This window comes from Cavia porcellus, unplaced genomic scaffold (assembly GCF_034190915.1).
Source record: "Cavia porcellus strain 051 isolate PalLab524CR breed Dunkin Hartley unplaced genomic scaffold, mCavPor4.1 scaffold_3, whole genome shotgun sequence".
Lineage (NCBI taxonomy): Eukaryota > Metazoa > Chordata > Mammalia > Rodentia > Caviidae > Cavia > Cavia porcellus.
The window spans coordinates 115,190,179-115,203,778 of record NW_026947486.1 but is presented as its reverse complement, the minus strand read 5'-3'; the positions used below and the strand labels follow the sequence as shown (position 1 = coordinate 115,203,778).

The window sequence follows — 13,600 nt, the reverse complement described above, 5'->3', positions numbered from 1 at the left end:
TCTAATTCTTGGCTAAACTGGTCATTGGTGTTTTTATCATTTTGTTTAGCTCAGATACATTTTAATTAGTGACTTCTGAAAGTTTCTGAAATATTTTGGTAATTTTTTATTTATATCTTCTGTGATTCCACGGAGCAACTCTTTGATTTGTTTTCTAACCTCTTATGATTTATAGATTATACTGTTCTTCCCCTTGATGCTTCCTGGATTGGCTTTGGGAGAGGTGGAAGTCTGGAGGCCATTGAGTTCCGTTGCCTTTTCATATTTCTATTATCTATTTGTTTGCTTGCTTGTTTTGTGCTGAAGTGTATGGTGATTCTAGTATCAAGTCTTCTGTTGCTAATAAAGAGATCCGTTAACTTAGTTTGCTTTTCAGGGCTATACTTCGGCCATAGTTAACAAGAGTTTACCTCTTCCCTAAGATCTGACCACCTCTGTTAACTTGCTATGGGAGGATGCAATGTAATTGGCTGAGTGCTAAGTTCTCTGGTAATGTGCCTCAGTATTGTTAAATTCACAGAGGTAATCTGCATATCATCATACAGAGAAAACTGATCAGTGGCATTATGTCACTAGAGCATTATCAAGCAAATCAGATACATTTTTATCGTCTAAGACAAACTGAATATTAACATAAAATGACAAGTAATTAGGTGCTGCCTTTAATCATATAATAGAAATCCACAATTATAAAATTAAGACTAAAAACAGTGTATATGTACTAAATACAACAGCTGTAACTCCTCTAGTGCTAAAAACTTTCAAAGGTAATGTTATAGGATTAACTCTCTAAAAATTAGTAAAGCTTAATTGTTATATCATTGAAGATATACAGGGTTGGGAAAGAGAAAAAGAAACAATTACAATTTGGAATCTCAATCCAGATGTGAAAATGTAGAGAGAAAAGTAGAGCCAAAGATCTTGTTCTACATTAGAAGTGAGTGTATAGCATTAGGTAAAGATAACAGTAAAAATGCCCTACAAATAGAGGTTGACAAAAAAGGAAGAAGAGAAAATAAATTATTTGGAGAATAAAAACATGAAATAGTACAAGGAAAGGTGAAAAAAGAGGACTAAGAAAAAAGAGAACAAAGAAAACATGTCTCTGGAAATTTGAATAAATTGTTCCTTTCAGGATGCTAAATTTTATAATCTAGCAATTCTCAGTGTTCTCAGAAGCTGTACTTTATGCGTTTCCAAGACTATGGCACGTCTACAGCAAGGTGGGTCCTCTCACCCCAGTAGAAAAGGAAGGCAGTAAGACCTCTGATCCATGCTGGAAGCAGGCTGAAAGGCAAGGCCTTGAATATCCATGGCTGAGACTTTCAATCCAGAGCAGTTCTGGCTGCGCCTGGCATCTCTTGGGGGGTAGGCCCTGTGCCTTTCCAGTTGAGCTCAAATCCTTCATGGTGTCCCTTTACAGTCCATCCGCTGTCCAGGGATGTTTCCTGAGACTCTCACCCAATCACTGTGGGAGTGTAATACTGGAAACCAAGAAGTAGAGATATCACATAGCTCTTCTTAGTCCCAGTTCAAACATTCAGCACCTTCCTGGAATGTAACCCAAAGCCATTCACTCTCCAAGGATATGGCAGGCACCTGCATAAGCACACTGGAGCACTTCTGCCTGTGTAAGGACTCCGTGAGAGCAGACCTCCTTAACATACATGAAGATCGTACCAGCCACCATTACATAGAAGGCTTTTCTCCCTGGGACTTGCTGGACTCCCGAGGCTTCAATTTCTTTCTGTACATTCCGTTTCCACTTCTTGTGAGCCAGGAGCAAGAGAGAACTGATCTGTTAAGAATGAGGCTGCCTGCTTTCAAGAAACAACACACCCAAAGAAGCTGCTTGTATCCTAGCTCAACAGTGAAGCCTTAAGTGGCATGTTCACTTCTAACTCAGGCAAGAAGTTGTGACGTCATCCCACAGACATGCGGGCAGGTACGGTCTCAAGAAAGATGGAGGAACTATAGGAACATATAGTGGGTACCTTGCTTATGACCTCATTGTTGAGACACAATTCCTGAAATCTGCAATACAGTGGAAGTCAGCCAGCTCCAAGGCAGAACAGCAGAGTGGAAGGGCTCAGCAGGAGCAAAGCCACATATCTCAAGACCTACAGGAAACAGAGTGTGAAGGGGAGAGTAGGAAGAAAGAATCTTCCCTGTCACACACAGTGGCCCTCTTTTTCCTACAAGGGGCCACCACCTAAGACCAGGTCAGCTGTTAGCCCCCATAATGCATCTATCTTCAGAAGCTTTGCCTATCATCCCATGAGCATCTAGGGTAAACCACAAAAGGAGTCCTGAATCACAGGAGAGGTGGGCACAGGTCCTGCTGTCAGCACTGAAGTCCTCAGAAGGGTGACATGACTTGTGCAGGCTCATTTCTTTTGAGAACCCTGGAGGTATTGGGAAGGTGAGGAATGTTTTCTGAGATGATATCTGCAGGGAACTCTGTCTGGTGAGGAGGGACTAGTCTCAGGATCTGCCACGAGGCAGACGAGATATCTAAGGGAGGATGGACAGTGTTGCTGCCCAGAACCCACATGTTTACCACTGCACAGGTACCTTCCTGAGCCCTTAGTTGTCCCTGGAATTCTGGGCAGGGTTGTCACAATGAGGCTTCACTCTCAGTTCTGAATCATTGGTCTCAGAGACCCAAAGGCCTTGGTACACAGGGGCAGCAGAAGTAGGATTCCAGGGTCTCTCAAAGGGCTAGGTGAGGTAGAGGGAACCCACTCACCTGAACACAACAGATCCTAGCTTCAAACTGTTCCTTTGTCATCTGTAGTCAGATCCAGGGAACACAAGTGTGCTGGATCCCCCCCGCCCACTTTCTCTTTAAGCAAGGCTAAAGATACACAAGGCTAAAGATTCACAAAAGAAGTTCCCAGTCATCCAAAGAAGAATCTCAGACCTAACCATATATCCAAATAAGGATGAATCAGGTTTCTGTCCCTAGGTCCCATAGACCCCAACTAAATTTGCCACCTCCAGCTGCAGTCACAAACAGCTCTTTTACTGCACTTTATTCACTGTCAGGCAAGGAGACACTTTTCTGTAGGAGTTTGTGTCAGGCCAGTAAAGGGCTGGGGTTTAGGTTCTGCTCAAGACAGTTGAGGGCCTTGAGTGAGCAGAGAGGGGACCTTTCACCAGAAGAAGAGGGACCTCACAGACTCCATCCACCTCCACCCTGAGAGAGCTGGAACCCAGGGACTCTGCTTGAGGACTCTAGCCTGAGCTGTCTCCCATGTCCCTTACAGGAGCTCTAAGAATCAGGAGCAGAAGGTCTTGGTCTGAGGTGGTGTCTGCAAATCACACAGCAGAGAAGACCCGGGAGTCAAGGTAAGGGGCATGCACTGAGGTGTGCCTTCGGCTCCACCTGCCCAACGACAGAGGGGAATCCTTTCACCCAGGTTGCACAATCCCTGCTGTCTTCCCTAGAGCCTACTCTGAGAGTAAGCTGCAGCCGAGGTGGAGTCTCACCTCCTGCCTGGGTTCTTAGGGACAGTGCCTCTAGGACAGGACTCTGAACACCACCTAAAGAGAAGACCAACAATGGGCCTTCTGGGAGTTGACAGGAGTACTCTCCCCAGGTGAGAACACTCACACTATCCCTCTCTCCTCCAGGCATCTGAATCCTCATCACCAAGCACTTGCTACCGCAAGATTCCTCAGGATGTCTTCACTGTGAGTGGACACAGCTCAGCAAAGTAGGGGGAGGCCAACTTGTCCAAAGTGGGTCGCAGGGCCTGGTAGGTGTGTGAGTGTTGAAGCGTGTCAGAGGAAGAAGCGCCCACTGCTTCCTCTGGCTTCTCACCCTCTAGTGTTCAGATCCCTGCTATATCAAGTGAAGTGTGTGGGGCTGAGACAGCAAGCTAACCCCAGGATCCTCAGGGTGTGTCCTATCCACCACTGCCATGGCCTGTGCTGAGAAAGACCAATCCTGTGAGGACAGCAGCAGGCAAGAAGAGGATCTACGCACCTCCCCGGATGTGCTTGTCCTTCACATGCTGTGCCCCCTGTACCAAGACAAGAAGTTAACTAAACTGTTGCCTGTCCTGCTTTACAAGTATCAAAAGAAGGAGTCTATCACAAAGGAAGAAATGCTGTACAATATTAACGCACGAGACCGTGTGCACTTCTCTCCATTATTCAAGGCAATATGTGAATGCATGTGTCTGGCTTTTGGCATTGATGTGAAAGAACTGTATCCTGCTAGCAAAAAATATGTCCTTAAGCCTATCTTGGGCCTCACTTATAATGGTATAATGAGTGACGATTGCCAGAGCATTTCCAAAATCAACCTTCTGGTAGTCATTCTCATTGTCATCTTCTTAAAGGGTAACCGCATCAGTGAGGTAGATTTAAAGGAATTCCTATTAACAAGAGAAATGCTACCTCAGAGGAAGCGTTTTATTATTGGAGACCCATGGGGTTTCATCACAAAGGATTTGGTGCAGAAAGAATACCTGGAGAGTAAACTGGTCCCCAATAGTGATCCTGCTAAGTACGAGTTCCTGTGGGGTCCAAGAGCCCATGCTGAAACGAGCAAGATGAAAGTCCTCGAGCATTTGGCGAAGGTTAATAGGAGAGATCCCAAGTCCTACACGAATCTATATGAAGAGGCTTTGAGAGAGGAGCAAGAGGCCACCCGTTCAAGGGATAGGAGCCAGTGAAGGGGCAAAGTGCATGTCAGCAACAGAGAGCGATACTCACATCATTATCTTTGTTCCCACTCCTATAAGATATGAGTCTCCTTCTTCTGTCTGTGTTTCTGATTATTTTCCAAGTATTCAGGATAGAAGTAAACTCCTATACATGCAATCTATATGTCTGTACTTCAGACTATTTTGAAATACACTCATGTTTTCTTTATGACTTTTTGATGTCTTGCTCCTGGTTTGCAAGTTTGGCATAGCTTGCCCAGGTTATTTGCATAATGATATTGATCACATGTGTATTTCCAGGTTGGTGATATTGACAGTTATTTGTGATTTCTGATGTGAAAGTGACGCTCACTTCGGCAGCACATATACTGATGTGAATGTGATTTTCTATGATAGTGATCACACAGGAATTTTACTCTTCCCTGCCATGTGTAAGAGTCTTTGCTATTTTGTCAAACCAACTTGGAATCCTTTCATTCTATGTTGAAGAGGATAACATTGTTTTAGAATAGGTATTTCCAAGCCGGGCGTGGTGGTTCACGCCTGCAATCCCAGCACTCCGGAGGCTGAGGTGGGAGGATCATTGGGAGTTAGAGACCAACCTGGACTACAAAGTGAGCTCAAGGCCAGCCTGAACTGCATAGTGAGACTCTGTCTCAAAAAATACCAAAAAAAAAAAAAAAAAAAAAAAAAAAAAAAAAAAAAAAAAAACAAGAATAAGTATTTCCTTGGAAATGCATCAGAAGTTTACATCAAATTAAATGGAGTTCAGGAATAGGCATAGGGATAGAAATCTTTATCATTGCTTTTGGCCTATTTTCATAAACTATTAAAATGTATTTATACCTGCATATGTTTGGTTTCTTCCATTATCTGAGAGGATTTTTTTTTCAATAAAGATTCCCTTCTTCTCGTGCTCACATTGACTCCAAACCTTCTTTGAACATGTACCCTTTGTTATGCACTGTGTCTGTAGTAAAAATCTGATTATACTAGGCTGAGCAGGACTCTACCACCGCATAGGATGGTGGAGTCCAGGAGTGGAGTGGGTGGTGGAGTCCATAAGTGTCTGGAAGATAAAGGTATGTTGCCAAGGAACTAAGAACCATGAAAAAGCTCCTAGCTGTCAGCTCTTAGCTCTGGGTGAGTGCTGAGCCATGGCAGTTTGAGACTTGGCAATTCATTGTGCAGGCTTTGATTTTAATGTAGTTGAAAAGTGACCCAGGACCACATCCTCAGATGAGGTATCCTGGGCCTGAGATAAAGGTCTAAGAAAGTGGAATATGGCTCTGAGCGGCCCTTTTAGATGGTTGGTGACGATGCGAAGGGGGAAGAGTGGTGCTAGGTAGAGCACGAACCAGGGAACTTTGTCCCAACTTCTCCAAGGATTTCCTGAGAGGTAATGGTGACTGTCAGGTGAAGTGAGGCCTGAAAGTCCCTGCCCAGGTCCTCTTTTCTCTGCTGGAATGTCCACTTGCAGTGCCCACTTGACTGCTTTCCCCAGTTCACTTCTCATGTGTCAGCATCGCCTGAGCAGTCTTCCAAGTCACTGTTGTAATCCGGTCAGTGGTGTGGGCCTCTTCCAGGAGTGATCCCATCACTTCCTGACCAAGAGGCTCTCCATCCAGAAAACCTTCTCCAACTCCTGTCTCATGGCAGGACTTCCTCATTTTTTACCTTTCTTTGTGAAGGAAGTTTAAGCTGTTTTGTTGCAGTATGTAATTTGCCTTGAAGATCTATGGACCTGCATCTGTGCTGAGCTGGCCTTGTTGCTATAATGGCCAGGGTTTTATGCTTCTTTGTCACAGAGGCCTAATGATCCCCAAGCCTAGAGTTTTGTGAAGGTGATAATGGTTCAAAATAGTATTGTCAGTAGAGGAAGAGCTGGCAGGGTGGGGAATATGGTTTTTCATTCAAGGTCCCAAAGCATTGAAATAGTTGCTCCCAGCAAGGAATTTCTCCCCAACATCAAATCAAAGAATACCTCCTACTGAATAAAACACATTGGTGGAATGTTTATTGAGTAGCATTTTACCTGAATTTCTTTTCGTTTTCCTGTTTACCTGCACACTCAATCTTTATAGGAAAAGCATGATAGAATCCAGGGATAAGAGTTCTAGAACAAGCTGCTTGTTGACATGTCTTCAATATAGAATATGACAGAAATTCTGGTAGGTATTTTAATACTCTTTTTATGTTCCACTGGGCCTACAACCCAAAATACATGTCAAGCCCATTTTATAGATAAAGGACTTTAGAATTACTTGGCTGTGGATCTTCTCAGAATAACTGTTCAGTAAATGACAAGATCAGCTTGAGACTCTTTGTTTGAGTCCTCTAGTGCCTCTAGTGCCTATCCTATTTTCCATTCCACCCAACCTGAATCCCACTCTGATTTCCAGATCATTCTGAAAATTTCTACTTTGGACAATTATGTAGCATTCTGTTAAAGGCAAGTTGAGAGAAATGATAAAAGTTCCATGATTGGCAGTGATTCACAGAAAAAGAAGGAAGAAAGGTTGATTATGTTATGGGAGGGGAATTTCTAGGACGGGAAGTCTATTCTGAATAATACTGTAATTGGGGTTCTGTTACAATTACAAATTCGCCAAAACCTGCTGAAAGTGACAGTGTGGTTAATATGAATGTGTCAATAAGATCCGTGTTAAAAATCAAAGTTGTGGCAAAGAGATTGTAGTATATTACTCTGGTACTGCCACCAAATATGAATGTAGGAGACTTGGGGAAGGCACACTGCAAGATGTTCCTTGGGAATTGTGTAGATCCTTCAAAAGGTCTGTCCCTAACAGAGTTTGGGGGAGAGACCGATTACAGTGAAGCAGCCCTGTAACATGTATTGTTGCTGTGCTCCATGGCCAGCCTGCACAGCTCAGTGTACGGTTCCCTATCCTATTTGAGAAGCACCAAGCATTGCCGTATCTAGGATGAGAACAAGTTACCCTGTGTGTGCAGGGCTCCAAGATATTGTATGAACCATGCAAGATCATTGAATTTAAGGGGTAAATGAAAACCACATCTACAAATGCACACTAGAATCACAATACATAGTCACATTTTTGTATACTAAAAAAATTAAGAAAAGTATACCCTAGACACAGTTAAATGACACTTCTGATGACCTCATTCCTTTGTGGTAGGCATTTGACCTGTAGGTGACTTTGGACACAAACTCAAAGCTCAGATTTGACTTGAGGCTCAGAAGAGATTTGGACCTTGGCTTTTGATAAATTCTGGGGCTGTGAAGACTTTCAAGAAGGGATTATGTTACTTCTGGTCATATAGGTGATAACTGCATCTTGTTTGGTTGAATCAGGAACTAGGTGTTATTATCTTCATTTGGAGAAAAATACATTTTAAGGAAATGTGTTTGGTGTGAAATTCACAGAGGGAAAGTTTTGATAGTTAATCTTGACAGGTGAACAAGCAGGTTAATTTAGCAGTTTAGGATAGGATGCTCCTGGATGTGTATGCATGGATCATGGAAGCACGACCTCCAGGATCTCTGGCCCCTTCACCTCTGGTACTGTTCCTCAGTTGTGCTTCTTGGCTACCATGAACTGAACAGTTGTGTGCCTCCGATACCTTTCTCTATGCTGTTTCTACCTTGAGCACAGCCTATTATATTCTTAAAACATGAAATAATTAACCCTTTGCTCCTTGTAATTGTGGTTGTGGTAGCAGCAATATGACAAGCAAGTGTGGATATTATCTTGGGCTTGTGGAATTTAACCACCAGAAAAGAGAGAGAGGGAACTTAGAAAACGGGAAAAAGCAATTCAGTGTAAATAACTAAATATGATTAAGGCCTGGGGGGACTGCAGACTGTGGAGCTGGTCCCTGTGTGTTGGTGGATAGGGGCAGGAAGCTGAGGGCTGCACAGGTAGCACATGACAGTGTCAGCCAGGGGAAAGTTTTGAAACTCCTGCCTCTGAATCACTGAACCTCATACCAGAGATGCCGGTGACACATGAGTAACAACAGAACAGCAGGAGAATGGAGACAGGCACTATGATTCCAGAGACTGAAGTACTAATAACCACCTGAAGCCAGCCTAGTGGGGGAACCCAGCCTACTGGCTTTCACAACCATGACTACTATAATGGAATGTAAGGCCTATATTAGATACAGACTACAATTAAAACTGAATCGTGCAGAGTGACAATACATATGCTTCCATCAAATAGCCATATGCGGTCTAGCTACATCCATGTGGAAATGTATTTGTAAAAATATGTATCCTAAAATGCTTATCCATCCAATATATACAGCATATAAACTCATGCATGAGCACATATACTCTATTAGTATAGTCCACATGGACAGTCTGTATACTTTTTCTATTGATAGAAAGTTCACACAGATATTTGGCAGAGATGTAAAATAGCTTCCAATCTATGAATAAAATTGAAATGTGAAAATCATGCTCTGAAATGTGAAAAGTTAGATCACCTCACAGAACTAGGGTTTGCCCCGGTCCTGCACTGTTGCTGCCCCTCTTGCTACTGAAAATCAACCCCTTAGAAGTAAAGTGTGGTGGGATCTGCCTCTTGCTGGGGAAAGGACCACGTACTGTGGCATGGTTGATCATGACGAGGTCAGCACCGTCTTGGGCTCTCAGCCTGGACTCTGAAGTCAACCATGGAGTCCCTGGGAAGCTGGAACACTTCCTTCCCTTCCCATGGCCACCACCGAAGAGGACTCCTGGAGACTGAGGGAAGCTGACTGAGGGGCAAATGACCGGAGTCCAGGCTCTGCTGTGAGCCTAGGTGGTGAAATCTGGGGAGGATATAGGAACTGTAGAATTCCATTCTGCTCCTACAGTCAGGCCCCCAGGCCCCGGGCACATGGGTGGATGTGATGTCCAGTGGCTCCCTGATGCATGGTTACAGATTTACCTGAATGACCTTTTACTGCTTCCTTTCTTTAGCTGAGATACCAGAGAGATGAGCTCAGTCAAGGGGTCAAGCTTTTTCAGTATGAGTGCTGTAAGGAAGCTCCAACCCAAAATGAAGGTCGCCAAATATCCAAGTCTTCTTCCCTTGTCAGTCCTAAACCATAAGAAAGGATTTTTAAATGAGATTTCCTTCCACTTAGGAGATTTGGGGAGTTAGAAATTTGGTCTGAGGGGGACAAACTGAGGTGAACAAGGAATAGGAGTCCTGGAAAGGCACCTGTGGACCTGGGGCTCAAGACACCTGGAAGTAAGGACATCAGTGTGACTGGTGACACAGATAAACTTGGTTCTTCCAAGAGAAAGATCAAGATAGAGGGGGAATGGATAACCCAGCCCACACCTATAGAGGAGTACCTTAGAGGACATCTCTGTTCAGCATACTCCCCCAGTCATGGTTACTGGATGTGTGGCACCCCAGCTTCGTGGGAGGGGTCTGAGTAAGATGAGAGCCTTATTCACAGAGGAGCATATCTCCGTCTTTAGAACAGAAGCCTTCCCCTGCTGTGTGTAAGGCAACCCCATTCAAGGTGACCAGGGAGGAGATTCCTGACCTCTGCTGCCTGCTCTCAGGGTGCAGAGAAGATTTAAAAGAGGAGCTCTGTATCACCAGAGAAAGGGTCCCAGATAATGTCCAGCACCAAGTGAAGAAATGAGGCAGGATTGATGGAGTCATACAGATAGGAAAAACTCTGCCTGTGGTTTCAGACCGAATTATGTCCTGTATTGTGACTCTGGAACCTAGGGAAACAGACCTTATATCCTTAGATAGGTTTGGCCTATATGGAGGACAGTGGAAGAGACCTCATCCTCTAGACCTCTACCCAGATACCCTGATAATGCGGTACACAGTGGGGAATCCAAAGCTCTTGATGAGCAAAAGACTCCAGATTCTTTCATCTGTCTATTAGTAATTAATCACCTGTGTGCTCTCAAGGAACTGAGGGCTCAACATTTTAGAGGTGGCAGCTTCCAAACCAGGACCAAGGCATCTGGATGTCCACAAGATGAACATCTTAATTCTTTGTTATGAAACCTTCTGGGGTCCTGGGGAGCCTCATGAAATGGCAGACATGGCTTATAGAACACTAAACCTGAGGCTATTGAAGCTAAATGCCAAGCGGTCAGAGCAGCAGTGAGCAAAGGCGTGTGTGGCTAGGTGGCCACCTAGCCAAGCTGCACCTTGGCAGGATGACATTGCTGACACAGAGTAGGGTCTTAGAGATGCAGACATGTCAGCCTTGGTGATACATGGGCTACCATCCCATGGAGAACAGTCCCTCTACAACAGCATGAGGTCACCAAGAGGCGGGCAGGAAGCTCATGCAAACTTCACTTTGAATGACATCAGGTGGTCAAAATGTGCTCTCTGGTGTAGTAGGAAAGGTTCCCCAGCATCTTACTTAAGAAATGAACTGATTTTGGCCAAGAGAATCCGAGACTAGAAATTGAGCAGAAGCCCAGGATGTAGGGAAGGACCTAGTGACTGTAAGTGTTCTCCACACTCTGAGGTATGGCAGATGGTGAAGTTTAAAGGATTTAAGGGCAAATCAAGTCAAAGTGAGACTTGGAGAAAGCCTAAGAAATAGGAGGACAGTCTATCCTAAAAAGACACTGCCTGATGCCACTCTTATGGTAGCAAATGAACTCCTCAGGTCATTAACAGCTGTCACATGCTTGAAATGTCATACCCAGACTTAGTTGCAGTGTTGCAAGATAAATAAACATTATGCTCCTTGTAAATCTTAGCCCTTCTATTCTGCTGCCTGTTTTAAAAAAATTAGAATACTGACTCTTGTTAACACAGTACATTGATTTCCTGTTGTCTTGTTTTGAAATCCAGTGTTTATTGCATTGTTCTGTCCTGATCTGCTTTGTTATGTTTTTTTTGTTTTATTCTCTTTAAAATAAAAAAAAAACAGTATAAACACAAAGGTAATTATTTCATTCATGATTTCCTAAGTTAAAATTTATCTACTCTCAAGGAAGTTCAGTCTTCTGATATATAATCTGGTGATTTTGATAACAGTCACCTCTACTGCAGCCAGAACTCATCAGAATCCCAAATACAGTGTTTTCATGCTACTTTTTAGAGCCAAACTTGCTGTCCACACCCAGATGTGACACCTGGCAACCACTGGTCAGTTCTGTGTCCTTACAGTGTTCCCCTTTCCACTAGGTGAAGGGAATGAAGGCCTGGCGTGTATGGCCTTTCCTTGGGGGCCTCTTTCCCTGGCTATGATGAAACTGTGATGCAGCCATACTGTTGTGTAGATCAGTAGTTTGTCTTTTATTTTGCTGAATACCATTCTTTTCATGGATGGGTCTTAGTTTGTTTACCTGTGTCTCAGCAGATGTTTGTGTTTGTTTCTAGTTGTTTGACACTTTTGAATAAAGCTGCTGTTTTCCTTAACCCACAGGTTTCCGTATGAACATGTGTTGTTTTGTTTTTTCCACTTGGGTGAATACCTAGGAGTAGCATAGCTGGGCCATGCAACAAGTATACTTAAGTCTATTAAAACCTTGCCAAAATCCCTTCCGCAGCGGTGCTATCACTTGGCCTTCTCACCACCACTGTGTGAGGCTCCCAGTAGCTCCACAACCTCACCCGCACTTGGTTTGTCAGCTTTTCCTTTTTTATTACTTTGTTAATGTTAGTTAGTATAATAGTTATATCATGGTATGCCATCAGGCCTTTCCTTTTTCCTTCTGTGGTTGGGGACTGAATCCAGGACATGCTATGCACACGCTCTACCACTATGCTATACCCCAGACCTTCCACTGTGGTTTAAAATTGCATCTCTAGAACAGCTGATGATGCTGGGTATCTTCCTATGTGCTTGCTTGTCTTACTCTGTAGGTCTTCCGTATCTTCTTGGTCCATCATGAAGCTTTGATGAAGTGTCTCTGTGAATGTTCTATTGGTTTATTTTATTGTTGAGTTTGAGAGTTCCTGATATTATCTGGATAGGATTTCCATATGTAATTTGTAAATCCTTCCTCCAAGTCTATCATTTATGTTTTCATTATTTGAACAGTGTCTTTTGTATGGGGTATTTTAAAATTACATACCATAGACCCTTTACTTGAGAACTCAATTAGTTCATGAAACCTGTTTGTAACTAAAATTGGTTTGTTAGTCAAGACTGTTTTTCCCATAAGAAAAAAATGGAAATACCCATACCGAGTCCAAACCTCTCAAAGCACCTCGTAACCTTCATAATAAAAAGGGTTGTATGAGGGGCATAATTTACCAGAAATGCCAATAATTTTCCTAGAGTATTCACCAAAATGTTATAAAATGTGCCTAGTTTAGCAAGAAATTTCATACTGTAGTCACCATTCCAGCTGACACCTTTGGCTTGCAGGACGGGAGGATGAACTGGATGGCGATTTGTGTCTGGAAGGAGAATCTCTTTCCATACGAACATCAGAAATCTGGCTCTCTGATGTCCTGTCTCTCTTTGGGAGAGTCTGTAGGCTAGTAGAACTTGCTTCTGGCTCACTAGGTCTCAGCCTTTTCAGAACTAAAACCTGAAGGGCTGGGGGTTTAGCTCAATGGCATAAGCACCTGTCTTGCAAGCAGGCGGGCGTGAGTTCGATCCCTGGTACCAATAAAAATGAAAAAGACAAAAAAAAAATTAAAAAAAAGAACTAAAACCTGGTCTAAATTGTCTGTTTTTTTTTGTTTTTTTTTGTTTGTTTTTTTTATCTGTTTGTTTGTTTGTTTTTCACTAACGCTGTTCTTTTCTATTGTGATAGCCTTCTTTACCTGCTCGTATCTCCTTAACTTCCTTTCTAACTTTTGAGGGCCAGTTTGGTATTACATAAAGCACTGGCCATAATCATGTCCACAAACAGAGGCACCTGAGCTCAAACTGTTGCTTACATAGGCTTTTGTGGCATCGCAAGCCTTTGTTTACAACTGCATAAGCAGCTGCCATTTAGGTCA

General features: G+C 43.3%; 1 protein-coding gene across 1 annotated transcript; it reads left to right on the top strand.

The window, feature by feature from the left end:
• Positions 1 to 3,926: 3,926 nt before the first annotated feature.
• LOC100715858 (melanoma-associated antigen 10-like) lies at positions 3,927 to 4,685 on the top strand. Its single transcript, XM_003464379.1, has one exon. It carries the CDS (start codon positions 3,927 to 3,929, stop codon positions 4,683 to 4,685), a length of 759 nt encoding a protein of 252 aa, XP_003464427.1.
• The last annotated feature ends 8,915 nt before the right edge of the window (positions 4,686 to 13,600 follow it).

Coding starts and splice junctions, on each gene's coding strand:
- LOC100715858 (XM_003464379.1), top strand. CDS start 3,927: ATGGCCTGTGCTGAGAAAGACCAATCCTGTGAGGACAGCAGCAGGCAA.